The following is a 26,402-nucleotide window of genomic DNA, read 5'->3' as shown; positions in this document are numbered from 1 at the left end:
TCTAATGAGTTGTCAATCTGTTCAATTTTTTTTTTTTGTCAAAGTTCCCAACTGACAAATCAAAAGATTAAGAAAAGAAACAGAGAGAGAGAGAGAGAGAGAGAGAGGGGGGGGGGGGGGGGGGGGGGGGGGGGGGGGGGGGGGGGGGGGGGAGTGAAGGGAAGGGGTTTAGAGACAAGTTAGGTTAGGATGTGTCCTTTTCCCCTTTCTTGAATAGGTCTTTTTCGTGAGTCTTAATCGATGTAATAGGGAAATTAAGCTATGAGGATTATCATTCCTTTCACATCCGAATTCTTCTCTCAGAACGAGCCATTCTGTATCCATCGACTTAGTCGAGCACGGGGAGTACTTCATCGCCAGTCGTGGAACTCCCTAACAAGCTTTTAGTTTCTGTTCAGTTGCTATCCTAACTCCACCGCCCAAACTCTCTCGACCCACTCCTTAGTATTACCATATCCTTCTTGATCAAATGACTTGTGAACATAAGATAAGAGACGGCGCCTTAGAAAAGGGATCGGACGATATCCAATCTCGCAGCAATGCGCTGTGTTAATATGTCCCTCACTGGTGAGCCACGTGTTTTCGAATGAATCCAAAATAGGACTTTGATGTGTAGTGCGTGGATTTTGGAATTTAATTCAGGAGAAAGTATAAAGAGTTAATAATAGGTGGCAAGGCAGCTCCAATTTTAAAAGATTCTTTTGGACTCACCCTAATGTTGGGTGCATTTTGGAGCTATTAAACCGATTCAAAGAGTGCGGGCTCCATCAGTCTAGAGAAATTTGATCAACTTTAAAATCACCGGTTTGATTTTACAATCAAATTTTTCCCTATTTGGTTTCATAATACTATTTTAGAATCACAATTCTAACTTAACTCTACCCACTACAAAACAAAATAACTCATACAAAGTCAAAGAGTGGATCCCATTTATACCACTTTTTTCCACAACAAAACAACATAACTCATACAAAGTCAAAGGGTGGGTCCCATTTATACCACTCTTTTTCAAAATCAAAATCTGATTTTAAAATTCTATTACGAAACCAAACGCAACATTAAAAATTTTAATTTTAACTTTAATTCTACTCACCACATAACATAAATCTATAATACAATTATTACTTTTTTATTTTTCTTCAATTTTTTTTAATCATTCAATTTAATTTTTAATACTAAATCCTCTCAACTATCCATTACTTTTTTCACAATTCAACAACACAATTATTACTTTCTCTCAACTACTCATTACTTTTTCATATTTTTTCTCATAATTTAATAATACAATCATTACAATCCAATTAAAATCAAAACTCAACTCTACTTAATTCTAAAACTATACGCATCTTATTCGAAAAAAAATCGTGACGTGACCCAGTACGCAACTGACTATTGGTTTCCAAACCTCATCCCCATCCATATAATTGTAGCCCCTTACTCTTCTTTCGTGCTTTTTTGTCTTTAATAACCATCGGTGTTCACCATGTATCAAGAATCATAGGGGAAGTCAAAAGACGCAACTTCACCCGTCAAGTCAACACTTAATCAACCTGTCACTAATTCCTAACAAATCGATTACATCATTCGGTTCCGTGCATTGATCATGCAGTTAGGATAACGAGTCGATACGGTTTTTCTGTCAATCAAATAGCTGATGGATCGTGACTCCACTCCAATACTTGAATATTATTAGTTCTTATTCCCTGCTAACATGATATCATATGATATACTGATGTTGACTGATTAGAATTTTCTGGCAAACCAGTCATTGATTAATTGTCGTTTATTGGTTTTTCTTTTCTTTTTTTTTTCTCTTTTTTTTCTTTTTGAGCAATGTAAACTGTGCAACAAGTCATACATGAAGAAATGCTAATGAGAGGAGGAGGAAGAAGACAAGTTAAACTCGGCAGTTTTTGTCCATTTATCCTACAAATAAATAAATGCCATGTTATGTTTTCTGATTTTTCCTTTGCTGTCCTTTTTTTCCCTCGCATTTCTATATTCTTGACTTGAACGTTTTTCTCCTTTTTTTTTTCCCTTCTTGTCAACATTTTTCCTCCTTTTGTTTTTTTTTGTTATGTTTCATGGGCGAGAATTGCAACCCCACCAGGTATCTTATGCTTCTAAACTATTATTATTGAGTTATATACTCATCCCCTGCACTGCTAGTAACGGTGCGAATTCGTTGCTTCGAATTGCGTAATTCACAAATCTCGACTAACAGTACTTAGTAATAGATACGAGCCTACCGAATGCAAATAAATAAAACTGGAAATGGAAGCCAAGTTTTGATTTTGCGGCGGTTCATTTATTATTATAGATATGTGGAGAAACGGTCTTTTATCATCTCACCCTGATTCCCGATAGCGCGCCATCAAGATTCTTTGCCTTCATCTCAATGTACTCCCTGACGGTCACGGGTCGAAACTGGAGTGGAGCCTGGCTCGGGCAGCCTCTTGGGATGGGGGCGACGCGGTAATCCGCCGGGGGCCCATAGAAGTAGGCCATTGACATCCTGTGGCTGGTCTTATCCACGACAGCCCGGTGGAGGACGCTGGGGAACAATCCATTAGACATGATGTGGAGCATGTCACCCACATTGACCACTAGTGCCCCTTCCAAGGGCACGACGCGGACCCACCCCGCCCCCTCCTTCAGGACTTGGAGACCGTTTATGCCACTGACCTGGTGGAGGACCGTGAGGAGGAAGGAGTCCGTGTGTTGGGCCAGACCCATTGCCCTGGCCGGGTCCGGGCAGGATGGGTAGGAGTTGAGCTGCAGGGCCGTGCACGGGGCTGGCCCGCCCTGGTAGGCTGCGGACCTCGGCCACTCGATGTGTTCCTCGGGTATGCCGAGGGATTTCAGGATCAGGATGAGGAGCCTCTCGGAGAGATCTTTCGTCTTCTTCTGGTACTCTTCCATCACTTCACTACATTCGCAGGGAAAGTTGGAAATCAGTCGCACTATTAAGCAACTAATAATATGTGAAATGAGATAGAAGCCATTCAAAATTAAAACTAGGAAAACCACTCGACGGTAAGTTCTGCATCGTTGGATCAAGACATGCATTCTTCTATCAAATCGACTTACACATGAAAAAAAAAATTCCATGATTACCAAGTACCCACGGCGTCACATGATATGTCCCGGCCACCGTCGTTATTCTCGTATCGAATAACTCGGATAGAAAAATAAGATCAAAGCGTATGCTTAAAGAGTCTCGCGAAAACTTATTATTAACTGGACCTTCCACCGAATCCGTAGCTAGAAATTATGACCGGATACATGCATGAAGCATGAACACGATTAATTAATCGATTAGGTCGTACATGTATGTGCCCTAAAATGTGCAAGTTCTTATTAGAGAAGAGGGAAACTCACCAAAACCTTCGATATCCATGAGGCCAAACCTCCCTAGCGTGGTCCATGGGAGATCCCACAATGGTGAACCCTTCATGCCACATGAACTTATTGAAGAACGGTGTTATTCGGGCGACTCCATACCCAGCAGCTCCGCCAGGAGAACGGAGAGCCTTCATCTTCTCTTTAGCCGGGAGAGAGAAGAACCTCCTAGCCTCCGACTCGACATCCCTTATAAGGGTTGTAGAAATGCCATGGTTTATGACTTGGAACATGCCCCACGCCTCACATGCTGGACCCACCATCTTTAAGGCTTCGGAGTCGCCGAGGTCAATGATGGGCAGCGATGCCTCCTCCCCGCTTTCCGGCGACTGGATTCTAAGTGGAAGACTGTCGTCTTGCCATGAATGTGATTCCGGAACGCGTTCGACAGATTGAAAGTCTAGAGGGATAATATGGTGAGGGTGCAGAGGTGTGTTCCTGTATGCTTCTGAGAGAGTAGCCATGGAGAAAAGGGAGCAGAAGGGATTCAGAGAAGCAAAAGGAAGTGATTTGGTCTCTCTCAGCGTTTGTCAACCAATGCACAAAATGGCGCAAAACGCGCACTTATATACAATACATACATGTCTATATGCATGCAGATTCACATGTAAATCGACTCGACACAGTAAATGTATGAAGACCTAAACATCCAAGAGTTGTTGACATAACACCCCTGCTCGAGTGCAACCGATGTGCAGGCTGTAACTTGTAAATTATTTGGACTCTGTATCTGTTATGTCCCACTCTGTACCTATCCGATGCAGATGCTTCATAATTTCTCATGAATGTCCCCTGTACGTACTCTCTGATAAATTCATGTGGTCAAGTATGAGTTCACATCATAAATGAAACTCATGCCTCTTTAATCACCTAACATTACAGACAAGGGGTGACTTTCAGGAAGCCACACAGGTCTAGCCGATAAGCTCTATCGGGACAGAGATGCCAAGATTTTCGTAGTTGGGCACGACGGAATATGCAACAACCAGAATCGGAATATAAGATGAGCAGCGTGATCTTCGCTAACAGTTTATGCTAATGACATGAGCAAGCACGCATCATATGCACATCCCCATCAGATTTTTAGTCTATGCATGTATGCAAATTGCACATGCAAACAAATATAAGTGAGGCGTAAATAAATATTAAGTAAATGTTTGGATTAAAAATTGAATATGTTGTGGGGATTAGATAGGGGGGGCGGCCGTTTATGTTTGGAGAGACCTGTTTGTTAGTGGTTTTGGAAGGATGTGGGGGGGGAGGGGAAGATGGTTGAATGGGACAAGAAGAGGGAACAAACGATGCAGAAAGTTTTGGCATCTCCGAGACTCGCAACAGTTAAAAATGAAATGTTTGCTCGATAAGTGTGTCTTCCATTCTTCCCTTCTGATTTTTCCCTTTTCTAAGTTTTTCCTTTTCTTTGAAAATTCTTTCTATTGCTTTTGTCGACAGTGGACGACATGACTTTGTCTACTAGTAGAAAGAGGCCAAGTGGGAAGAGTTGGTGCTGCATTAAGACCCACTCTATTGCCCAAATAAAAAATGCCAAAAGAATTATCTCATGAAAAAAAGAAAAATAGAATGGGTTTATTTTGACTTAATTAAATAATTATTCAAAAGTTAGGTACAAGTTAATTATAAGGAAAAATAAAAGGATGAAAGAAGATGGTTTAAACTACTTAAATATTAAGTTAAAAAAAATAACTTAATGAAATAAATAAAAAAATCTTTGACTTAATAAAATAAGTTATTTTTTACTAATTTATGATCTTTATCCCTAACAAAATTTCTCTCATTCTTGCTATTGATCAAATACCACCTTATACCTAAAAAAAAAGCCCACAGCAATCTTCAAAAGGGATACCATGCATCCAAATTCAAGAGTTCTACATCAGTCTCTTAACCAAATCGATTAGACTCCTTAATCATCCTCCAAAATTCTTTCATCCCATCACATCTCTACACACGAAAATCTACATAATTTTTGAAATGGCATGCATCTCATTTAAATACGTTTTTCCCCGATTGTCAAGTGCATGAATTCAAATCCAGACAGCGCGTACAGTCAAAGCCCTCGGTTGGTCACTACTTCCTCTTACGAGCATGAGAATATGATTGATCATGTATGTAATGCTGAATTGCTTGCTACACGTGGAGGAGTTTGATGCAGCATTGAGAATTGGGAGTTGTCATGGGAAAAAGGCTACATAGGACAAAACCTTCATGAGACTTCTCTTTTCCAGATTAATGTCGTCAGGGATGAGGCCCGCGAGAGGTGAAGAGACAGGACATGGTATCAGATTGAGTGCCTCAGGGGATTGACATTTGGACAGTGAAAGCAAACATTTTGATGTGACAAAAATATTCTGTGGTCGATACTTTTCAAGAAGCTTAAAGAACAAGGCCACGGAACGGTCCATCAAAAAATAAAAAAAAGTTTTGTAACTTCGTGTCTTCGACCAAAGCTCGAAGAAGGAGAGGATGTACGAGATAGCGAAACCGAAAATCATATAGAGGATGGAAATTCGAATGCTGCCCGGTCTGCCAACTCCTACTAAGATTTTAGACCTTGGAAGTTAGGTGGAGTGGAGTGGAGTGGAGAAGTTTTACTAAAATGGCACGGATGATGTGCAAGAGATTGACTTTTGATAGGGGAAACTTTCCATAGGGAATGATTTCAATGACTTGAAAACAAAACACACGTGAGAGCAAAACCAGACCGTGCGTCGACAGTCGGTAGCTTCCCGTTGCTTTCACTCTAAGCAAATGGAAGACAATCGAAGGGATTCATCCGGCGATATTTCCTTCGTGCTTCGGAGATTCGCCGACATACATGAGAGCAAAAATCAACTATACTTTCGTAAGTTTAAAGCTCTCGATCACTTTGAAATGAATGGAAGACCATTCGGCAACTTTTATTCACACTTCAGAGATTTGCCGACATGCTCTAGCCTCTAGGGGGGGTCAGATATTCAACCTTGGTATATAGGTTACTTAGTAAGCAGATGCCATCATTAGCCAAGACGGTACAGACTCGGATCGAGCTGAGACCATGCAACTGGACTGGGCTACCCCAACCGGAGTATTCCCGGCCATTTGCAGATTCTCATCTCATCGACTCGGTCCAGAATAGAATATCTATGCAAGCTCAACCAGAGGAGGATCACTCCGAAAAATTCCTATTCATACTATAATTGACATGATATTTTTGAGTAATTCTGATACATTACTCATCATAGACCTGATGCAATATCTATAGAGTTCAAAATTGCCAATGACATCGCGAGATCATTGCTGCCCAAAATTTTGCATAGCACGAACTACAGTGGATCGGCAAAATACGTTCCCGATGATGCCAAATTCACAGAGCAAGCAAAATTGCAGTATCGATGTGCGGATGAGTGGGGAGATCAAATATTCAAGCTGTAGGGAATGAATTACCTATGCATCTCACCTGCAAATCATAGCCATTGCAGACCTCACATTGCACTGTCTATCCACCATCAAGCTCCATGTAAATCAGTGAACGCTCTGTTCCTCGCCGGTGATGATCAGGATTCGTCGCAGAGCTGGAATCCCCGGTCCTTCCACCTCTGCCACGAGATGGACGAAGGAAGGGGAGCTGAGGCTAGGGTTTGGACCTGGGGACAGAAATGACTGCCGAAACAGACGCTAGATTGTGAGAAACCGAGTGAGCCTAAGAGTTAGGTTTGTGGATGGAGGGTGGCATCGCCGTCTACCGCCGCTGGTCGGGGCGGCCATGAACGGTGCTGCGGTATCTTTAGGCGGCGCAGTCCCTCCCACTCCCAGGCGCAGATTCCCGCCATGGTAATCGCTCAAAAAATGTGGGAGAGAGAGTTTAGCGTTTGGGCCGAGTTGTGCCCATTTGGCTCAAGACGATTGGGCTTCAATGGCCCATAACCTTTCTCAGATTTTCTCTGTGCTGATTTTCTACTATGAAATTTCATGTAACAAGTTGATATTGTGACCATCTCCGGAAGGGTGCTGCGAAAGACCCTTACCCAACAAGTGAACTATCAGTTCGCGAAAACCTTACGGAATCTCGGGTTTGAGCAGAACCTTTTGATGACTTCGAATGACGATATTATAGTTATTAATCGTTGTAAATGCTATGGCAAAGTGACAAAAAACTAACGAAAAACCACAGTCTGATTCGTCAATCAACTGAGCCAGAAGAAAAGGACATTCTATTGCTAATTATTTGGTCGTCTTCTTCGTTGGCTAGTATAGTGGCCCTTTACTTGGTCCAAATTAGGAAACAACATAATCCATCGTACATGACGATGACTAAAAAAGTAATTTCATGAGGATCTTACGAGCATTGAGTGAGCTATCCATTGCCCCATCATGGGTATGTTAATGATCTTGTAATCTTCCGTTGGCTAGCCGAGTTATTTAATTTTTTATTTTAACTATCATTCAATTCAATTTTTAATATTAAATTCTTTCAACTGTTTGTTATTTTTTCTATAATTCAACAACACAATTATTACTCTCTCACAACTATTCATTACTTTTTCCCATAATTCAATGACACAATCATTACAATTTCAAATAAATATAATTATTTATAGTTAGAATGGAGTTGAGTCAAATTCCACTCCATTCCAAAACAAACTGCAGGGATTTATGGACCCGAGTATTCTCCCTTATTGGTTTTCACTGGGGATCTCTTTTGTAGTTTGCTCCAATTTCTTGACCTTGTAAATTTCATTAGGCATCTTGCATTCTTTTTTTAAGGTAATAATAAAATCCTTATTACAACTGAGCAAAAGAAATATTCTTGGACGTTGAATTATAACATATCCTGTGCATGCTTTACTTGTATTGTAATACGTGATGATCTTACTGGCACAACCGGCAAATTCTGTTAGGCGCTTAGTTTGAATTTGTTAAGTTACACTGAATGCTATATTGCCGGAAAAATAAGGTCAAATAAACTACTTTGTTTCCGACGATGGTAAGAAGGTCAAATAAAAAAGATATTATTCCCGAAGAAAAACTTTTACTCCAGGAAATCACCTCTTTCAGTGAGAATCATTTTTCCAAATAAAATTTTGGAGCCCGATAATCCTAATTTGGACTTCCCGAGCTTCACTCCCTCCAAACATGGGGAAATTAAGCTTATTGTGTTTCATTTTCGAGTTGGATAATAATCTGGCACAACTTGATTTTGTGCAATGATTATAAGTATTAATAAATATATTAATATGTAAGAATATATATATATATATATATATGTATGTATAGATACTTTTATTATTAAAAAATTGATATATGTATATGAAAGTATATAGAGAATTTATTATTAAAAAATTATTTATAAAAATAGTTAAAAATATATATATATATATATATAATTTATTATTAAATTAGCAAAAAATATATAAGAAAAAAGTAATGATTGTATTGTTGAATTGAATGAAAAATAAAGTTAAATTAAGATGAGCAAGATTTCAATTCGAAAATCAAATGAACTAAGGGATTGTTCAGTGGGACTTTCAGAATCCTAGGAACAATCCCACGGACCGAATGGCCCCTAGATGAGGTGAACTTCACATGAAGTGTGAAGCACGAAACCTTCTAGAAACACTACGTGGCCGAGCCAGTAAATTCCCGAATAATAGTTTCAGTCAATAAGTTAAAGGACACATTGTAATCTCACTACAGACGAAAGCCACAAATAAAAATTATATATATTTTTTTCGATGTGTACTCTGGTATCAAGAAACCCAATGGAGTCTGACTAATCCAATCGGAAAATCGAGCATTAAAAATTATTCTCCCTCCCAACAAGAGCGCTTCTCGGGATTCGAACGTGTGTTCTTTTCCTTACGAGGGTGAGCTGCTTACCACCCAGCCAACACTTTTGTTGGTAAATAAAAATTATATATGATTAGTGAGATTTCGAGCATAGGGTTTACACTTTACGTGGTGGATTTTGGACCATCCTCACCCCAAGGGGCCGAATGAAATTGACCATCACGGGGAGACCAATTAAATTTACCGAAGTACCCTTACAGCAATCTTCACGCTACAACCACGAACGCCGGGAAACAACTGGGACCAGACATTTGTCCTCCGAAGAAACTGAAGCAGAGCTACTGAAGGAGGAGGAGGAGGAGGAGAATGGCGTCGCTGAGATACACAGCGCTGTCTGTTCCACAGCATGAGTTTCCATCCAAGTACGGAAGTTGCAGAAAGCCCATCACGCTTATGCCTAGGAAGACACCCCCTTCGCCTGCTGCTTCATCATCCTTCCCCATCTCCGCAGCCTCAACCGATGCCTCGCCGGCCGCCCCGGATAAGCCCGTCATCAAGCTCGAGTTCATCGGGGTATATATGTATGCATATATATTTATCCATCTGATCTCTGCTTGACAGATGACTCACTTCTCTTTGTGTTTCCTTATGTCATTGTTTCCCAAAGTTCGCGATGATTAGTCCGTGAATATTCGAGGGGAATGTAATGTAGAAGCACGAGCTTCGTATATGTTAATTATAAGCCGATGGAACTCGATATAAAACAGTTGGTGTTGGTGTGTGGTTGCAGCCGAAACCGGGGCCGGATGGGTCGTACCCCTTGGATAAGGCGGAGGCGATAAGTGGGGAGAAGCTGCTTCGGAACATCATGCTGGACGATAAGATTGAGCTCTATGCTGCCTATGTAGAGCACCTTTTGCCCTTTGTAATAATTTGCTCGACCGTCCTGATGTCGTGTCTGGCACTCGAATAACTTCGTTTTCGCCGAATGCAGGGGAAAGTGATGAATTGTGGAGGTGGTGGGAGCTGCGGGACTTGCATTGTGGAGGTAAATTTGATCGGCCAATACCTCCTTTGCCAACCGATAACCAAGTCTTGAATGCATTTGATTTAATAGAGCACTCGAATAGGAACCGGTTTGCCTCATTCTTGTATGGTCGTGCCGATGTCTTCTTATTGGGCCAATTAGAAGCGTGAGAACATTGAGAAGCAAAAATCAAGCCGTTTGCTTAGACCGAAGGGATCGACATTGCCATAATACAATAATCTTGTTTTTATAAGCGATTCTGTTTGGAGTTGTTTACTGTCCTTTGATTCGAACATGGAACATGTGTATCATCGGGAGCATCTCGAGTTATCTAATAGGCTGCCCTCGTTCTGTTCTGCAGATTGTTGACGGGAAAGATCTGCTAAATGAGAGAACTAACACCGAACTCCGATACTTGAAGAAAGTGAGCTCCACGCACTTCTAAGTTAAATGTGGAACGGTTAATGGAATTAGTTTCTTTTGGAATACTTATCAACAGATACAGAGGAGATGTTATGCTTCTTTCCTTCTGATGCTCGGAAAAGAAATGCCTTCATGTTCCTTACTCGTGCTGTACCGATCGGCTCCCTAACAATGGCTTTGTTTGGCAGAAACCCGAATCATGGAGACTCGCTTGTCAAACTATCGTGGGCAACAAACAGAACTCCGGAAAGGTAAGGTCACGAACAGACATTCTGACCTCGAAGTTCGACTACTATTATAAGCATACAGTATAGCCGGCGACGTCACGGACATGTTCTAACTCGTTTGGATCCCGCAATTCCCGCGATGGTATAACACCAGAAAGGATAAAAGGTTGAACTCGATCAATTCTGACCCTCCCTATGTTGGTTTCAGGTTGTAGTCCAAAGGTTGCCTCAAAGGAAGAAGTGATCGATCGAGGGCAAAGACATTAGTCGATCCAGTCGTTGATGCTCCGCATCACCCTCTCATGCTCTATTCTGCCATGTAGAGATCTCGATACTATCGCAGTCACATGCTTCCGTTTTTTAGTTCGTATGCAGTTACTGTCCGACCATATGAGCAATGACATTTACGTGTACATAGATGCCGGCAAACATTGTGTACATTTTAGTAATCAATGACTTTAGTGATGGACAATCATTTGGATCCTAAATTTGCGCGTATGTTTTTATATGGAATACGACACGATCTGGTACATTCATGAATCAGGATTTAACAGTTGACAGAGGGTAGGGATCAGCTTCTTCTCCTCTTTTTTTTTTTTTTTTCAGTTACCTTCTTTACGCCTAAAATTAGAGAAATTAGGTGGAGCCCGCATAATGCATATTGTATAAGAAAATCAACTAAATTGTAATGTACTCAATATATATTGAAAAGTTTAATTTATCGAAAAAAGAATATTTTACTATGTAGCATAATGGCACACATCTCGTCTGTTGACCTAAAAGTTGCAGGTTCGATACTAATAAAATTACTTGTACCCTTTTATTAGTTATTTTGCCCTATCTGATTTCTAAATCCGATTTTAAGATTTTAACTCTAACTTTAACTCTACTCACTACATAACAAAAGTCAACAACACAATTATTATTTTTTCATTTGTCTTCAATTTTTTTAATTATTCAATTCAATTTTTAATTATAAATTCTCTCAACTATTCATTACTTTTTCTATAATTCAATAATACAATCATTATTTTTTTCAACTATTCATTACTTTTTCACACTTTTTTTTCATAATTTAACATCACAATCATTACAAATCAATTAAAATCAAAATTCAACTCAACTCTAAAACCAAACACACTATTATTCTGCGTTTGCTTTGTAAGTAACATTTTAAAATCATATTTTAATTTTGAAAAAGTTGTATAAATGGTTATGTATGGGACACACCCTTTGACTTTGTATGAGTTATTTTATTTTGTTGTGGAAAAAAAGTGGTATAAATGAGCTTCACCCTTTGACTTTGTATGAGTTATTTTGTTTTATTGTTGGTAGAATTAAGTTAAAGTGTGATTTTAAAATCATACTAAGAAACCAAACAAAGTATTTCTCTTTCTTTGTATTAGGCATTAGGCTTCTATTATAATCGAAAAAAATAATTTATTTTTAGAAAATTTATTCTATTTGCTATCTACAATACAATAATGAGCAACAATGATTCGCTTAAATTAAAATAAACAAAAGCTAAAGTATTTAGAGAGGGAGGAGTAGCAAAATGAAGTTTACATGCATGTAGCATCACTCAAAATTTATATATGATAATCCAGAAATGATAATCGATTGATTTTGAAAAAACTCTGAATAATTCATCGCATTATGTTTTGAGATCATGTCTCTCTCTATATATACACACGCTATATAATATCTCAGTAAATATGCCTTATTTGTGAATACTTATGTCTGGAATTTATATTGAAATAACATAAATTTTTCCAATTTAAAAAGTAAAATTTTGTATAGTAAATGAAAATTTTCTTAAAATTTAATTTTTCTGTAGTGTAACTTTTGTAACAAATAGTCTTATTATAAAAACAGTACTTACTCTCATCTGAAACTAGATTCCTTACTTTTTGAAATTTTATATTATATTAAATTTTCTCTACTGTTGTATCTAAATTACTTTTGATAAATAAGTTTATATTTTTATTTTAAAATTTGAGGAGTAAAAAAAATTACATAGTTAAAAACAGAGTATAATGTATATTTTTTCAATTATTATAAAAACTTATCTATCATAATTTTTATAATATTTTTTATTATAAGAAACAAAAGTCAATATGCTTTTATCTAGATAGATATGACAATGATATGATTAATGAAAACAATATTTAAAAGATTAATATTGCATTGATAATGAGATATGTTGTTTTCTTAGTGTATTTAATATTAATATGGATTTTAAAAGTTTTTATAATTTTTTTATGTTCATTTACAATTTCAAGAGAGATTTATTGCCTGGAAAATAAAAATATTCTTAAAAAAAAAGAGTTGAGCGTTTTGATTTTTGAGTATGAGAACTCTTTCTCCTCCTACTACTCGACTTTTATGTATTATAATTGATTATTAGGCGAGATATCTTGCCTCGGCATCATCCTATCCGATTAGACCATGATTTTACTAAGATGAAAGATAATATATTAATAAAACTGTTTCATATCAACTATAATCAAAGCGCTTGGCATCGACATTTGTTAGATTCCCAGTTCATTTTTTGTGGTAATTTTCGAGAGAAGAAAAAAGGTGATTTACCATTTAAAAATATTTTTCTTTCTTTCTTATTTTTTTTAATTTTTTTTTTACTTTGTCTGCTTTTCCTCTAGTAGATTTTTCCTTTTCCGCTAGGAATGAGGTCTCATTCTCAAATCTATTGCCCCGATAATGGATAAAGGAAATGATCTTCTTAAACGAATATTTTTGCATTCCAAGTTCACCGCTTCAAATAATGACGCATCTTTTTCTTCTCATTGACATTTATTGAATTTAAGAGATGCAATATATATGCAAACAAACCTTACAAATATGGACTGTTGCTAAAGTTCTTTTTTGATGGTAAGTAGATAGTGCTGATGAACTTTTGAGAACTTACGCATGTTCGGCGCTTTTGCACTCGAAAATCAATTATTAAGCACATTTATTCCCTAAATTATGATTCGGAGAGAATGTAAATTCATATTCCATTAAAATTGGATGGAAAAGTCATGTGTTGTGCACGGTCGATGATGTCAAGTGTTGTCCATTTCGTTCGGAAATAAATCGTAATGTTGGAAACATTTTCCCCACATCATAATCGAGGGCTAAATGCACCTAAAACATAATCTTTTGGGGTAAAGCTATTCCGCTCCTGTAGTTTAGGGGTGTAAGTGTAATTTTTCCTCCTCCTTTGAGTCTTAGACTCTTTTATTTTTTTTTGCGCGAATCTTAATATTCAAAAATCTAATTGGATCTTAACTAATCCAGTCGATCTGGGTCGGTCCATTAAGAGAATGTATTTTCTGCATTAATAATGACTCAAACCCGATACCTTACTTAAGAAGAATAAGCGTCGAACTCTTGAACCAACTTATGTTTGATCGTTTTAGATCATTTTTTAGATAATACATATCTGACTTAGTGGAGCCCCGCTGGGGAAAGAGGATAAGGTGCGATAAATGCTTGCACATGGAACTTTGCTCATCCATAGATCTTCTTTTTCAAATTTTCTTATCTATTGAGTTTGACAAATGGATACAAAACGGAGCGTTTGGCTGTACAAGTCAAAAAGGAACTTAAGCACCACTTTCCTCTATATTTTTCCCCTCTTTAGTGTTATGTCGAACTCTTTTATCGCGTAACATCTCACTCTTTCGGGTTTGAATTACATACGCTCTGATTTCTGTGACATACTTAAACGACTAATCCTATTCATGTACAGAGTTTCGGACAGGCGGCAATACTAATCGAACTTTGGAACCGGCTTTCCCATAATAAACACGGGCAAAAACCACGGGGAGTAGGACAAAACCATCTTCGAATTCCATCTCAGATATTTCAAAAATGTTCTATTGTTTTCTTTTTCCCTCAATTTGTCTTTGGAGCGGACTGCTATAGCTCCTAATTGACCCTACAAGCAGCATTTCATGGAAGACCAACTTTTTATTCTTTCTTCTTTTGTTTGTAAGGCCACTTTTGGTGATGAAGACAACCACATGCAATGGAGCTATCCAAAAGTTTTACAAATTGAAAACATTTTTTAGGTATATTTCCGAAGTTCAATTTCCGAATTTGTTTAATCGCCTTCTTCACTTATATCGTATCCGACAAGAAATTACTATATAAACTCAATTAATCGTGTAAGCGATGATCTGAACCAATCGTTGAATGGCGTATATGTAAGAATGTCAAATCATTCTGACTCGGGATGTCGACTTGGTTGGTTAGGACCAGGTAGTCGTTTATTAGTCAATTATGAGACATTTTTAAATGTGCATTAGCAGCATTACATGTTGTATTGAGATCGTTCATGATAATTCATCGTTTGTTTAATTTCACACCATGCAAGTTCTTTCCACATTCCGGGCCCTAAGCTTAGGAAATGTGATGGGCCCACTATGTTGGCCCATTACCATTTGACTTGTCTCGCTTGTTCATTAGTTAGTGGGCCACCACATGAAGAATCTTATGGGCCCACTGGGCGCTGAAATTTGCACAATTTTGAATACGCTCGTGGATTCACCTTTATAAGGTGTGGCCCAACACTTTACCTAACAAGGTTTATTCCATTTTTAATTTCATTTATATTATCATTAAAATAATTTTTTTATGAAGGTAATGAAAAGTCTAATGACCTGTCTAATATGCGCTTGGTTAGTCGAAAAATCTGATACTCCTCGTTATGTCCTTTTTTCTGTTCTCTGTTATTACATACATTAAGCAAATTACAACGAATATTTAGATTGTTCAGATATTGCTGTAATTTGACAATATATACAAGCAAGGTAATCCCATCAAGAGGATCCTCGAGCCAACCATTCGTGTAGTAGCTTCTCTTGATATGGTTATACCGACTTCTCCATGGAAAGTGGTAATCCATTCGGATTTTTCCTTTTCACGAATCTCTATTGATATACCAAAATGTGCGGGTCAAATCATTCCGTCGTAATAATTATTTTATATCATTGTACTTATTATGTCAACTCCATATATAGATTTACCAGAAATGTCAACTCCACGTATGATTAGTATAATTTCACAAGCTTGTGAGACGTATTTGTTTAGCAAAGGAATCTTCCAATTTAAATTCTTATTTCAACAAAGTTTGAAAACAAAATTTATGGGTAAGATGCAAATGTAGAACAGCTAGGCCAAGCTAAACTAAGCTTAATTAATTACTAATTATAGTATGCACCTAAATTTCTTAATTAAAATTGAACACGTGCCTTCAAATCATCAATTTTCTTTTGATTGTCCAAATAGGAAAATAATTATGAACATGACATGTATAGCCTCCAAAAATATTCAGTGTAAATTGAGTCAAATGAAAATTATATATACATATACATATATATATATATATCGTCTGTATATGCTATCACTCTTATATAGGCGAGTTTTCACAAGAAAAAACAACATTAAAATTTATAATATATGTGTTAAAATATAAATATTCGAAATATATCAGATTTTTAATGTAATCGTAGATTTAAGATATTGTAGAAATTAAACGATATCGTAAGTTTAAATATGGTACATTTTGTTTCACCAAGAGATATGATTGCGACGGGAAGGTGTAGGCCATGATTTGTTGTTTTACCAACTTTACCATCAAAAGACGGCAAGTTAGTAATGGTTGCTAAATATAAGAAGTCAATTAAACAACTACTATGCATGGAAAAAGATACAAAAGATGTTTGAAAAAAGTCTCATCGTTTATACTCCGTAAAATATCGAATATTTATTGTGAATTGTGACAATTTGAAAAATTCATAACGCCAAGGAGATAATTAACAAGCCGTTTTAATCCTATTAGAAATATATATACACACATATATAAAATTGTATCACACGCATTAAATAGGGTTAAAATGTAACCTTTTAGATATTGTAAGGTCATAAAAGTAAATGTGTAAATAATATCCTGAATTAAAAAATGCTATCTCAAAGAAAATAAATACTATATTAATATATTAATGGTGTATTTACATGAATTAAATGCAAATAAAGAATGATGTAATTGTAATATATATGTATAAATAATGAACATACATACCCAAAAATAAAAAAGAAAATTATTTGTTTAAAAATTATCCTCAAAACTTAAATAATTATATGAGATTTGATTAAAATAAATACACTTTGATCTCTCATGAAAATAATTAAAGTATTTAGCATAAATATTAAGCTCGAAATATGTTAATAAAAATTTTTTTGTCGTAAAAATCCCACGCAACGCATGGGCAAAGAACCTAATTAAAAAGAAAACAATAACAATAACATTAATAAATCAATAAATTATGCTTTAACATAATCAATACCTAAGATGACCATCTTTTTATCTCAATCAAGTCTTAACTAAATCGGAATCATCATCTTCTCGAGTCGTACACTGCTTGATAATTGAATTCGAGCAGAACTGTCGCATCAAAATCACGTACCTTTTACTATCGTCGGCTCCTGATTGGTTGAATTGCAGTATCATTCTTATTTTCTGTTCGAAATGTCGGTCTTTCATATTTTTATTTCAATGCACGAAATAAATAAACTTTTCATTCATTGAAAAACATTGAAAGGCGCGGTTGGGATTGAAATAAATTCATGGATACATTTTCATTCAAAATTAATATTGCACTTTATTAGAATTATTATTGTTATCACCGTCATTATTAGAGGTGATCCCGACAGTTATTGCGCGGGCAAGGAACAACGCGAAAGAGCTAAACCAACCGCAACCGAGAAATAGAACAACATCATGTCCGTTATTGACCCGATTCAGGCTTTATTATATGCAGCTTTCAATAAATCCACATACTCTCAATGCCCTCTTTCAAATTGGGAACCTATATACATGCATGTTGGCTGGCAGCGAAGAAAATGCAAGCCTTTTACAATTGGTCTATAGCATGTCTCGAACACCAACTGGATGAATATTGTAGAGGACTTTAGAATTACGTGTCACCTGTCACTTTTGTTCTATCGATATCGAAATGTTCGAGCTAAAGTTGGATATGGTATAAAAAGAGTTTCTTCGGAATATACTGCAACCCCTTAAAATAAAATAATAATAAATAAAGAAAATAAATTCATCTTCTATTGTGACATTTATATAAATTATAAAGGGATATTTACCTAAAATGGTCTATGGTTTGCTCGTTTTGTCAAATCTATTCTATACTTTTTTTTTGTCAAATTTATCCCATGGTTTACTTTTTGTATCAAATCTATCCCGACGTTATCTTTTCCGTCGATATCTAACGACCGTGCCGATGTGGCGCCTACGTGGCAAGTGTGGCCCACTATCTCTTCACGTGTCACGTCAGCACGACCGTTAGATATTGACGGAAAAGATAACGCTGGGATAAATTTGATGTAAAAAGTAAACCATGGGATAGATTTGATAAAAAAAACATATGATAGATTTGACAAAACGGACAAATCATGGGTCATTTTAGGTAAAAACCCCAATTATAAAAGTCGGGATCATTCTTCATATTGCGTCATATAGGACAAAGAAGTTCATACATGGAGTATCTTTTTATATTCAGCGAATTAATGAAGGATATTTGATTTAATATGATTGCGACACGTTGCAATTCATTAAATATAATTAAATATATATTATGATAGAAGTCAGAAAATTTACACAATTAAGTAGAAAAGAGTTTTAAAATCTTTTTAAATTATTAAATTATTACTTTTTATGATTGCAGATTTGAACAATATCAAAACTTAAAATATATAGGCATCAAAACCTCTAGCGTAGATATTAATAGATTTTATGTTTGACTCTTCAAAAGATATTAACACAAGAACATCATACGACCCAAAAACTCTGTACGTGTCATCTAGTTATTATAAGTCCATCTATGGGCGTCGCCATCCGCCATGGAAATGGAAATGGAAATAGAGAAATAAAGGGGGAAAAAAAAAGAAAAAGGAAAACACAGCACGAGGGGAGTAGGGGAGGAGAATTCGTAAGTTTGAACTGTACCGCTTCTCCCGCTCACCCCTCACCCTCTCACTCCCTCACTAAGCTCCCCTCACGCTCCCCTCTGCTCTCCCCCCTATATATCCCTCTCTCTCTCTCCCCTTGACTGAAGGCGAAGCTTTCTCTCTCTAGAGCTCTCTCTCCCCCTCTCCCTCCCTCTCCTCCACTGACTGAGAGGTGAGAGAGCTCTACAGCAGCAGCAGCAGCAGCGGCGGCGCCGTAAGCTCACCTCCTCCCTCGCTCTCGCTCTCCGGCCTTACTGATTTGGTCGCATTGTCGTGCTGTTTCGTTTGTGCTGTGTTAGCTGCGGTTGAGCTCCGATTTGCGTTCTGCTGCATAGATCTGTGGCCGAGACTCGCCGCCACAGCTCCGCTGCCTGTTGAACTCCAGATTTCCTTGGTTTCTCTTTGGTTCTTTTGAATCGTGCGTGGTGTTTCGGATGCACTGCGGGCTCTGGTTCCGACAGTGAGCTGTTTCCTCTGTTTTTGAGCTGAGTAACAGCGTCCGTTCATCTCCTTTTTCTGCGCAGATCCTGAATTTGAGGATGATTTTGAATTCTCAGCTTCAATTTTTTTTTTAATTTGAATTTTGAAACTTTTTTGGTGCTCCTCTGAGTCCTCAACGATGAGTACAGCTGTAAGGCTCGCACCGTAAGGACCTCGAATGTCTGCTCCTTTCTTCTTTGTTCCTTTGTTCTTTTCTTTCGATCTATGATGATGATTGAGCTTCTACAATTGGTACCTTCGTGGAATTGTTCATTCATCAACACTAGTCTGGAAAAGTGTGCTATGCAGCTTGTTTACTGCCTGAACTTACTAAAGTACCACCTTTGCTCTGGGAACGTGCTTAATGTTTCTTCTTACTATTGTACGACTTGCCACAGATAAAACTCGTGGTCGTAACGTTTTTGTTTTCCGTCTTGAAACTGCTTAAGTGTACGATGGAAGCAAGATTTGAATAAGGGGAGTAAGGAGTGCAGGAAGTAGGTTGTATTCAGCAATTGGCTTTTGCATGATAGGGAGGTCTCGGTTCTGAATCTATCAATTTGACAGAAATTCAAATTCACTAGAAGGGAGCTACTGGGATGGATGACCTTATTTCTCTTTTAAAAAACAAATTGTGTTCTTATGCATGTTGAATGATGCTTCTAGGAAAGATGAGTCGTTTGTGAGCTTTTTCATTGTTTCAAGTTCACACCTTCAATTTCTGAGCACTCTCGAGTAGGGATCTATAGTCGGAGATCTTTTATTAACCAACTACTTTTTCTTTGACGCATCTTATGGTTTCTGTTAAATTTGTGGTTATAGGCACAATGATGAGCAATTCAATTTGATGCTGTGGCTTGGTTCCCGATAAGAAGGAAGGCGACATGAATTTAGAAAATAGAGCTGAGACCAGGGAAGTGTCTGGGGTCCGGATCACAAGAGCGCGAGCTAAAACGTTGGGCTCATCAACAGGGATCCTCCAATCCTCAAGACCCTCCTTTAAGCAGGAGCAGAAGCGTGGCATTCTTGCAAATGCCAAAAGAGCAGCATTGGATGAGAACAAAACATCTGCGGCTGGTGCTGCAGGTTTTGAGCATAAGAGAAGAGCAGTACTGAAGGAAGTAACCAACATCTTATGTGACAATGTGCATGTGAACCATGTCAGAGCAGCCAAAAGTCAGGTTAGGCTTAGAGCAATGCTGTTCGGGATATGACTTCGTATTCATAGTCATTTAATAGGTTAAAGTTTTCGTTTTAATGTACCCAGCAGCTATGTGTGCGCAACAATCGATAGATAATTTGATTCCACAAAATGTCGCTTTCACTGATATATGGACAAGAATATTCAAGTCTATGTAACTGATCCTTTTAGTTGCCGTATAATCTGATCTTAAGGGCCGTTTTCTTTCTTGTTGACAGAATGCCAAGCATATTAAAAAAGCCCCTGCAAAGAAGAGTAAGGAAGTGGTGCTGGATGAAAATGTAAAAGTCCCGATGTTCCAAAAGGATGTCAAAGCAGAGTTGGCCAAGGAATTGTCCAAAATAAGGGTTGGAGAGTCTCTGAAGTTGACTGATCTGTCAAAACAGATAAATGAGGGAACAGTAAATCAAAGTTTGTCTCCTTCCTTAGTGAATGTGGGGGATTTGCATCCAATAGTGGAGACTTCTGAAAATCCTGATGAATGCATTGGTACTTCGAAAGAAGGTTAGGTCTACTGATCGACGTACTCTTTCATGACTGTCAGTAAATCCTTGTTAGTCATTGACGATAATAAGTATTACCATATGAAGTTCATCACAAGAACTTTTCTTAATAAAATTACATTGTGATGCTAATGCTCTCTAGCTTGTGCTGTAGATATGGATTGTGAGAAGCCAGGAGGCGCAAGCTGTACAGGCATTGTAGATATTGACTCAAAGCTTAAAGATCCTCAAGCTTGCATCCCATATGCTAATGATATATTCAAGAATGTCCGCATATTAGAGGTCGGTATCACCATTGTTGCTCCAAGTGAATCTGATCCTGTCAGTCTGTTGCAATTTGTGTTTTCGTGTTGTTTGGACCTTCTGTTTCCCAGTATAGATTTAACACCTCCTCCTGCAGCTGCTATAATGGGTTCCATTTCATTTAGAAAAAGAAAAGGAGAACAAAAAATTCCAATATCTCTTCACCATCAAACCTATGTTTTAAGTTCTTTATAAGAAATGGTGGTGCTTGCATATACGAAAGCAACCCCAGCTCACAAATATCTAATCTATAATTTCTCTTTTTACAGCTTGACCGGAGACCATCAACCAATTATATGGAAACATTACAGCAAGATATCACTCCTAACATGCGAGGAATTCTGATCGACTGGCTTGTGGAGGTTGGTGTTGTCAATTAGAGACATTATCTTTGACAGCAGACTGTATTTTGTGCCTTATGTTAAATCCTTACTTGGATTTTCTAAAAGAAAATATTATTGGTGGATTGATTTGCATTCATGATTGATATTTTGTCTCAGGTTTCTGAAGAATATAAGCTAGCTGCAGACACACTTTACCTCACAGTGAATCTCATCGACCGGTTTCTCTCGCAAAATTATATTGAAAAGCAAAGACTTCAACTGCTTGGGGTTACTTGCATGTTAATTGCCTCGTAAGATTTCTATTTAGTATAGTCCTGTGGAAATGACAACTTTAGTGCTTTTCCTAATAATATTAATATGGCCATTTTCCTTTTGGTGTCTTGAAGGAAATATGAGGAAATTTGTGCCCCCCGGGTGGAAGAATTTTGCTTTATTACAGACAATACTTATACTAAAGAAGAGGTGAGTAATATATTCTCAATCTTATTCATGTATTTTATCTAAAGTTGCTTCTACTCCATATCTCATAGACTTCAACAGTTGACACATCTAAGAACCTCATGGAATTGTTGGCAGGTACTGAAAATGGAGAGTCGAGTTCTAAATCTCTTGCACTTTCAGTTCTCTGTTCCAACTGTGAAACCATTCCTGAGGTAATGAATTCATCATCCATATACCGTCCATGTAAATGATAAATAGAAAAGCATTGTATAATATCTTCATGGTGCGCTATCTCTGATTTCAGGAGATTCATCCAAGCAGCTCAAGTTTCTTATACGGTATGCACTGCTCCCGAGTGCTCAAACAGTTAAAAATCTTTGGTGTAAATTCAAAGCTAATAAATTTTAATAATTACTTTTCCAGGAATCTTCTATTGAGCTAGAATTTCTGGCGAACTATTTAGCAGAGTTAACTCTCATAGAGTATAGCTTCCTCAAATTCTTGCCTTCCCTAACAGCTGCATCCTCGATATTCCTTGCTAGATGGACATTAAATCCATCAGATCATCCCTGGGTATGAGTTCTCTCTTAAACATATGTTCTCATCTTCTCTTGTCCATCCAGAAATTTTTATATCTGACCTTTGAGTGTACTCATATATGCACCTACTGCAGAATCCTACTCTGGAGCATTACACCAATTACAAGGCATCAGAGCTGAAGACAACAGTTCTTGCATTGGAAGATCTGCAGCGGAATACTAGTGGCTGCTCACTGAATGCTATTCGAGAAAAGTACAGACAACGAAAGGTAAATTGATGAACATGACTCTGGTGAATCCTAGTCTTTGGTTTTTCCAAAAGAATTAGCATTTTCTAGTTTTACTCTTTTTGGATAAGTAGCCTCACCAACGTCTGTGGCAAAGGGGGTGGTCGAATTCCGATCTCTTTGATGGAAACTGAAATTCTCATACCAAAAGGCACCCTGATTTATTCAGTTTTCAATATTATGAAAGTATAATTTGTTTCCCAAGATCTTGTTTTTAACAAGAAATGAATCATCAAATGCCCTGAAGTATTCATTGACCGGCAATGCTTTTACTTGTCATGGCAGTTCAAATTCGTGGCGACTCTGACTCCTAAAGACCCTGTGGGATCACTGTTCAAAGATTAACAGCCAATCATTGCCTTGAGGAATCGCCCTGACTCATAACTGTTGTGCAGATCCACATTCCATGCGGTACCTCGAGGATGAACTTAACCTCCATACCATTCGTGAAAATATATAATCCCAATTCAGCCGTTTAATTAATTTATTTTTCTCTCGGTCTCTGCTAATTTTCGTATTACTCATTGTTTGTAAAATTTCCAAACCCCGTGTCTTTGACCGGGGAGCTATGTAGAGCGTCGTGACACATTGTTCAGGTTAGTTAACCCCACTGAATCTTCCCCATCGAAATAAATCTTATGAGTGTCCTAGCCTCTAGGAACTCTAAGAGATTTTAGGATACCATTAGTTCAGTTGCAAACTTGCAATGGTATTTATCGAACTTCTTGGAGACGTTTCGTACTTTGAAGCTATTTATAGGGAAAAAAAGAAGAAGAAAAGATTTATTTTTATCTCTTCATTCTTTTGCTTATCTTCAACTGTCTTTTAAGCTACATCAATTGCAATGCAGTGCTTTTGATTGTAATAAGGGTGTGTTATTGCGTATCGGACTATCAAGTCAAGCTGGTACCATTAGGCTCAACTGGTAGAACTCGAGCTCAGCCGAGTATCCTCATTTATGCTCGACCTCAGCTGCAACTGCAAGTATAACTTAATGGGCTCGACCTTGACCTGATCACCAGAGAATCGTCTGGGGAATGTCTAAGCAAGAATTTCTCGTTGAGGCTGCTGTGCCTACAGTTGAGGGCTACCGTTCCTCGGTCCAAGCCGATCAGGTCAAAATCAGGAAATTAAAGGATCATGTTTGCCTAGTACAGAAACAAAAGCAAGTGCAGGTGAGAACAAGCGAAACAATCGGGACCTTCAGCCGTGATTCATCGGAAATCTCCTTCAACTTCCATTACTATCGAGTAAAATAAATAGTTAGTTTATTTTGCCACTAATCCCGTAGCCTACGATCTGACGCTGTACAGACTCGTTACAAAGCTCATACATTTCTGAGCAAAAGTATGAATGCATACTTACATCATCAGATATAACAATTCGATCTCCAAAACCAAGAAAATTGAGAGAAAAACAAAAAGAGCGAACCGGGTTTGGCTCGTGGAGAACTCTACCCTCCGCGCCAAGATCTCGTATCTTAGCCCAGAGTAGTAGCCGAGTATTCAAAGAGGAGGCACTTGGATGGAGCAGATTGCAGGAGAACACGTAGACAGCTTGTGAGCCGGTAGGTCAAGTTTCACTGCATGGCCATCTACAAATCCTTCATCTGCCTAACAATCGAGGCCTGGAAAACACGAAAAATGGGTTAAAAGCTATGTCATTGCTAATGCAGCACTTCCATGTCTCCGATGTCCATGCTACCCGAAAGATATTTACTTTCATCATACAATGGCATACAAGTACTGATTGTGCTTATGATTTGTACCGCAACTGATATCCATAATTAGCGTCTCGAAAACTTAGCGCAAAAAGCCGAATACAGATGAAGTGCGGGGGAAACAGAGACATGAGGCTTTACCTGGAGACGTCTCCCAAGCTGGACTTCGACCTCGGTACCGAAAGATATGTTGCTTGTTTATGGATTTGAGAGGATCAACGGTGGGGAGTCCACGGAGAGTAAGCTTGGGATCTGAGGAGCATACAATACCCTCCACCTTGCCTGGCCAGACTCCACTTCGCCTTCGATTCTAGGCATCGATCAGGGTTTCAAGCTGGGTTGCGGTCGCCAGCTTCTTAAATGCGAGCTGCCCATCTCCTTCCAATATGGACTCTGTCAATGCGGTCGCACCAGCCTACTGGGAAACATATTGACAGAAATATCAGCCAAATACGTTGTTGAGATATGTGTCCCACGCAGAAACCGCAAGTTTATATAAGGTTTAGGTCTAGTAACCTATGAGCTTAAACTTTTGGATCGTAGATGAGCTCAAATTTGTGTAGATCTAAGTGAAAATTTACAAAATTATTTTAAAGAAAATAAATAAATTAAATTAAAAAAACCAACCCCGAAGGGCTAGGTGGTCGCGCGTGGAAAGGGACCAGGGGGGGTGGGGTGGGCTCAAATCCGTATAGACTCAAGTGAAAATTTACAAAATTATTTTAAAAAATAAAAGACAAATGAGAAATTTGAAGAAAATAAATGAATTAAATTAAAAAAACCAACCCCGAAGGGCTAGGTGGTCGCGCGTGGAAAGGGACGGGGGGCTCAAATCCGTATAGACTCAAGTGAAAATTTACAAAATTATTTTAAAAAATAAAAGACAAATGAGAAATTTGAAGAAAACAAATGAATTAAATTAAAAAAACCAACCCCGAAGGGCTAGGTGGTCGCGCGTGGAAAGGGACCAGGGGGGGGATCGGATTAGGGACTCCTCTTGGGGCCCCTTGCAAAGTGACACATATACCATATGTCCAATATGTTATATGGATATTGAACTTTTAAGATTAACTCATGTTATTACAAAATGTACGAATTATCCTATTTTTTCAATATCAATAATTGCAATATGTATATTATTTAATATAACTATTCATATATTCATTAAAAAAATATAACTATTCATATGGGAAATTGTATTGGATTTAGTATTATACCCTATACTATGTTTGAATAAATATCTATGAAAAAATAAATAAAATAATCTATATTAGTATATTACAAATAAATGTAAAAATTTCAATTAAAAAAAGAGAGTAACAACATGACAATAACAAATCTATATTCTCAATCAATATTACATCTATTAATATATCATAAGTCATAGAAAAAAAATGACTTTATTTATTCATTTATTTATTTATAATAAATTAACAAAAAATATATATGTATATACAAGCTCCAGCACAAGCGGGTCTCAAGTCTAGAGAAGGACGAGCTTTGTATACTAGATGCTCTGACTTCAGTAACATCGACGGGTTTAGAACGCTAAAGCTACCCCATTTCAATTAGGGATAGTTTCAGGTAATCGTGGACAAGGTTGATTTTGACCTCGAGTACTGCTTGGAGAAGTTTTACCAGTAGGCTTTAGGCACTTCAAAGAAGAAGAAACCGAGAGTTGATCTGCATGAATATT

The 26,402-nt window shown here is 37.6% G+C and overlaps 3 protein-coding genes and 1 long non-coding RNA gene across 7 annotated transcripts; 2 read left to right on the top strand and 2 right to left on the bottom strand.

The window, feature by feature from the left end:
* Positions 1 to 2,014: 2,014 nt before the first annotated feature.
* Positions 2,015 to 7,234, bottom strand: LOC116215851 (gibberellin 3-beta-dioxygenase 1-like). Of its 3 annotated transcripts, none has more exons than XM_031551640.1 (3): positions 6,844 to 7,234; positions 3,382 to 3,850; positions 2,015 to 2,929 (listed from the first exon to the last, which is right to left on the bottom strand). In XM_031551640.1, the coding sequence occupies exons 2-3, from the start codon at positions 3,663 to 3,665 to the stop codon at positions 2,344 to 2,346; spliced, it is 870 nt and encodes a 289-aa protein (XP_031407500.1). In that variant the 5' UTR covers positions 3,666 to 3,850; positions 6,844 to 7,234; the 3' UTR covers positions 2,015 to 2,343. The 3 variants fall into 3 exon arrangements, with proteins under 3 accessions (XP_031407500.1, XP_031407499.1, XP_031407498.1); XM_031551639.1 differs by having other exon boundaries at positions 6,857 to 7,234; XM_031551638.1 differs by lacking the exon at positions 6,844 to 7,234 and having other exon boundaries at positions 3,382 to 4,458.
* A 2,238-nt stretch (positions 7,235 to 9,472) lies between these two features.
* On the top strand, positions 9,473 to 11,403 carry LOC116187225 (photosynthetic NDH subunit of subcomplex B 3, chloroplastic). The gene is made up of 6 exons (XM_031515868.1): positions 9,473 to 9,759; positions 9,977 to 10,090; positions 10,181 to 10,234; positions 10,575 to 10,637; positions 10,825 to 10,887; positions 11,072 to 11,403. The coding sequence occupies exons 1-6, from the start codon at positions 9,553 to 9,555 to the stop codon at positions 11,105 to 11,107; spliced, it is 537 nt and encodes a 178-aa protein (XP_031371728.1). The 5' UTR covers positions 9,473 to 9,552; the 3' UTR covers positions 11,108 to 11,403.
* Positions 11,404 to 18,931: 7,528 nt separating this feature from the next.
* Positions 18,932 to 23,785, top strand: LOC116215942 (cyclin-A2-1-like). Of its 2 annotated transcripts, none has more exons than XM_031551770.1 (12): positions 18,932 to 19,102; positions 20,191 to 20,549; positions 20,788 to 21,073; positions 21,227 to 21,354; positions 21,645 to 21,737; positions 21,876 to 22,009; positions 22,106 to 22,181; positions 22,296 to 22,372; positions 22,465 to 22,498; positions 22,584 to 22,733; positions 22,834 to 22,968; positions 23,272 to 23,785. In XM_031551770.1, the coding sequence occupies exons 2-12, from the start codon at positions 20,253 to 20,255 to the stop codon at positions 23,329 to 23,331; spliced, it is 1,470 nt and encodes a 489-aa protein (XP_031407630.1). In that variant the 5' UTR covers positions 18,932 to 19,102; positions 20,191 to 20,252; the 3' UTR covers positions 23,332 to 23,785. The 2 variants fall into 2 exon arrangements, with proteins under 2 accessions (XP_031407630.1, XP_031407631.1); XM_031551771.1 differs by lacking the exon at positions 18,932 to 19,102 and adding an exon at positions 19,377 to 19,533.
* Positions 23,786 to 24,199: 414 nt separating this feature from the next.
* On the bottom strand, positions 24,200 to 25,139 carry LOC116215943. The gene is made up of 2 exons (XR_004158589.1): positions 24,848 to 25,139; positions 24,200 to 24,613 (listed from the first exon to the last, which is right to left on the bottom strand). It is a non-coding gene; the product is annotated as an uncharacterized LOC116215943 (long non-coding RNA).
* Positions 25,140 to 26,402: the final 1,263 nt, after the last annotated feature.

This window comes from Punica granatum, chromosome 8, assembly GCF_007655135.1.
Source record: "Punica granatum isolate Tunisia-2019 chromosome 8, ASM765513v2, whole genome shotgun sequence".
NCBI lineage: Eukaryota > Viridiplantae > Streptophyta > Magnoliopsida > Myrtales > Lythraceae > Punica > Punica granatum.
Note: the sequence above shows the minus strand (reverse complement) of the source record. Positions and strands in the feature narration are given on the sequence as shown.

Excerpts from the sequence above, each read along its gene's own strand:
- LOC116215851 (XM_031551638.1), bottom strand. The coding sequence starts at position 3,866 with ATGGCTACTCTCTCAGAAGCATACAGGAACACACCTCTGCACCCTCAC. Across the intron at positions 2,930-3,381 it reads CATGGATATCGAAGGTTTTG|TGAAGTGATGGAAGAGTACC; the intron begins GTGAGTTTCCCT and ends CTGCGAATGTAG.
- LOC116187225 (XM_031515868.1), top strand. The coding sequence starts at position 9,553 with ATGGCGTCGCTGAGATACACAGCGCTGTCTGTTCCACAGCATGAGTTT. Across the intron at positions 10,091-10,180 it reads TTGAGCTCTATGCTGCCTAT|GGGAAAGTGATGAATTGTGG; the intron begins GTAGAGCACCTT and ends CGCCGAATGCAG. Across the intron at positions 10,888-11,071 it reads ACAAACAGAACTCCGGAAAG|GTTGTAGTCCAAAGGTTGCC; the intron begins GTAAGGTCACGA and ends TGTTGGTTTCAG.
- LOC116215942 (XM_031551770.1), top strand. The coding sequence starts at position 20,253 with ATGAATTTAGAAAATAGAGCTGAGACCAGGGAAGTGTCTGGGGTCCGG. Across the intron at positions 22,182-22,295 it reads ATACTTATACTAAAGAAGAG|GTACTGAAAATGGAGAGTCG; the intron begins GTGAGTAATATA and ends AATTGTTGGCAG. Across the intron at positions 22,969-23,271 it reads AAAAGTACAGACAACGAAAG|TTCAAATTCGTGGCGACTCT; the intron begins GTAAATTGATGA and ends TTGTCATGGCAG.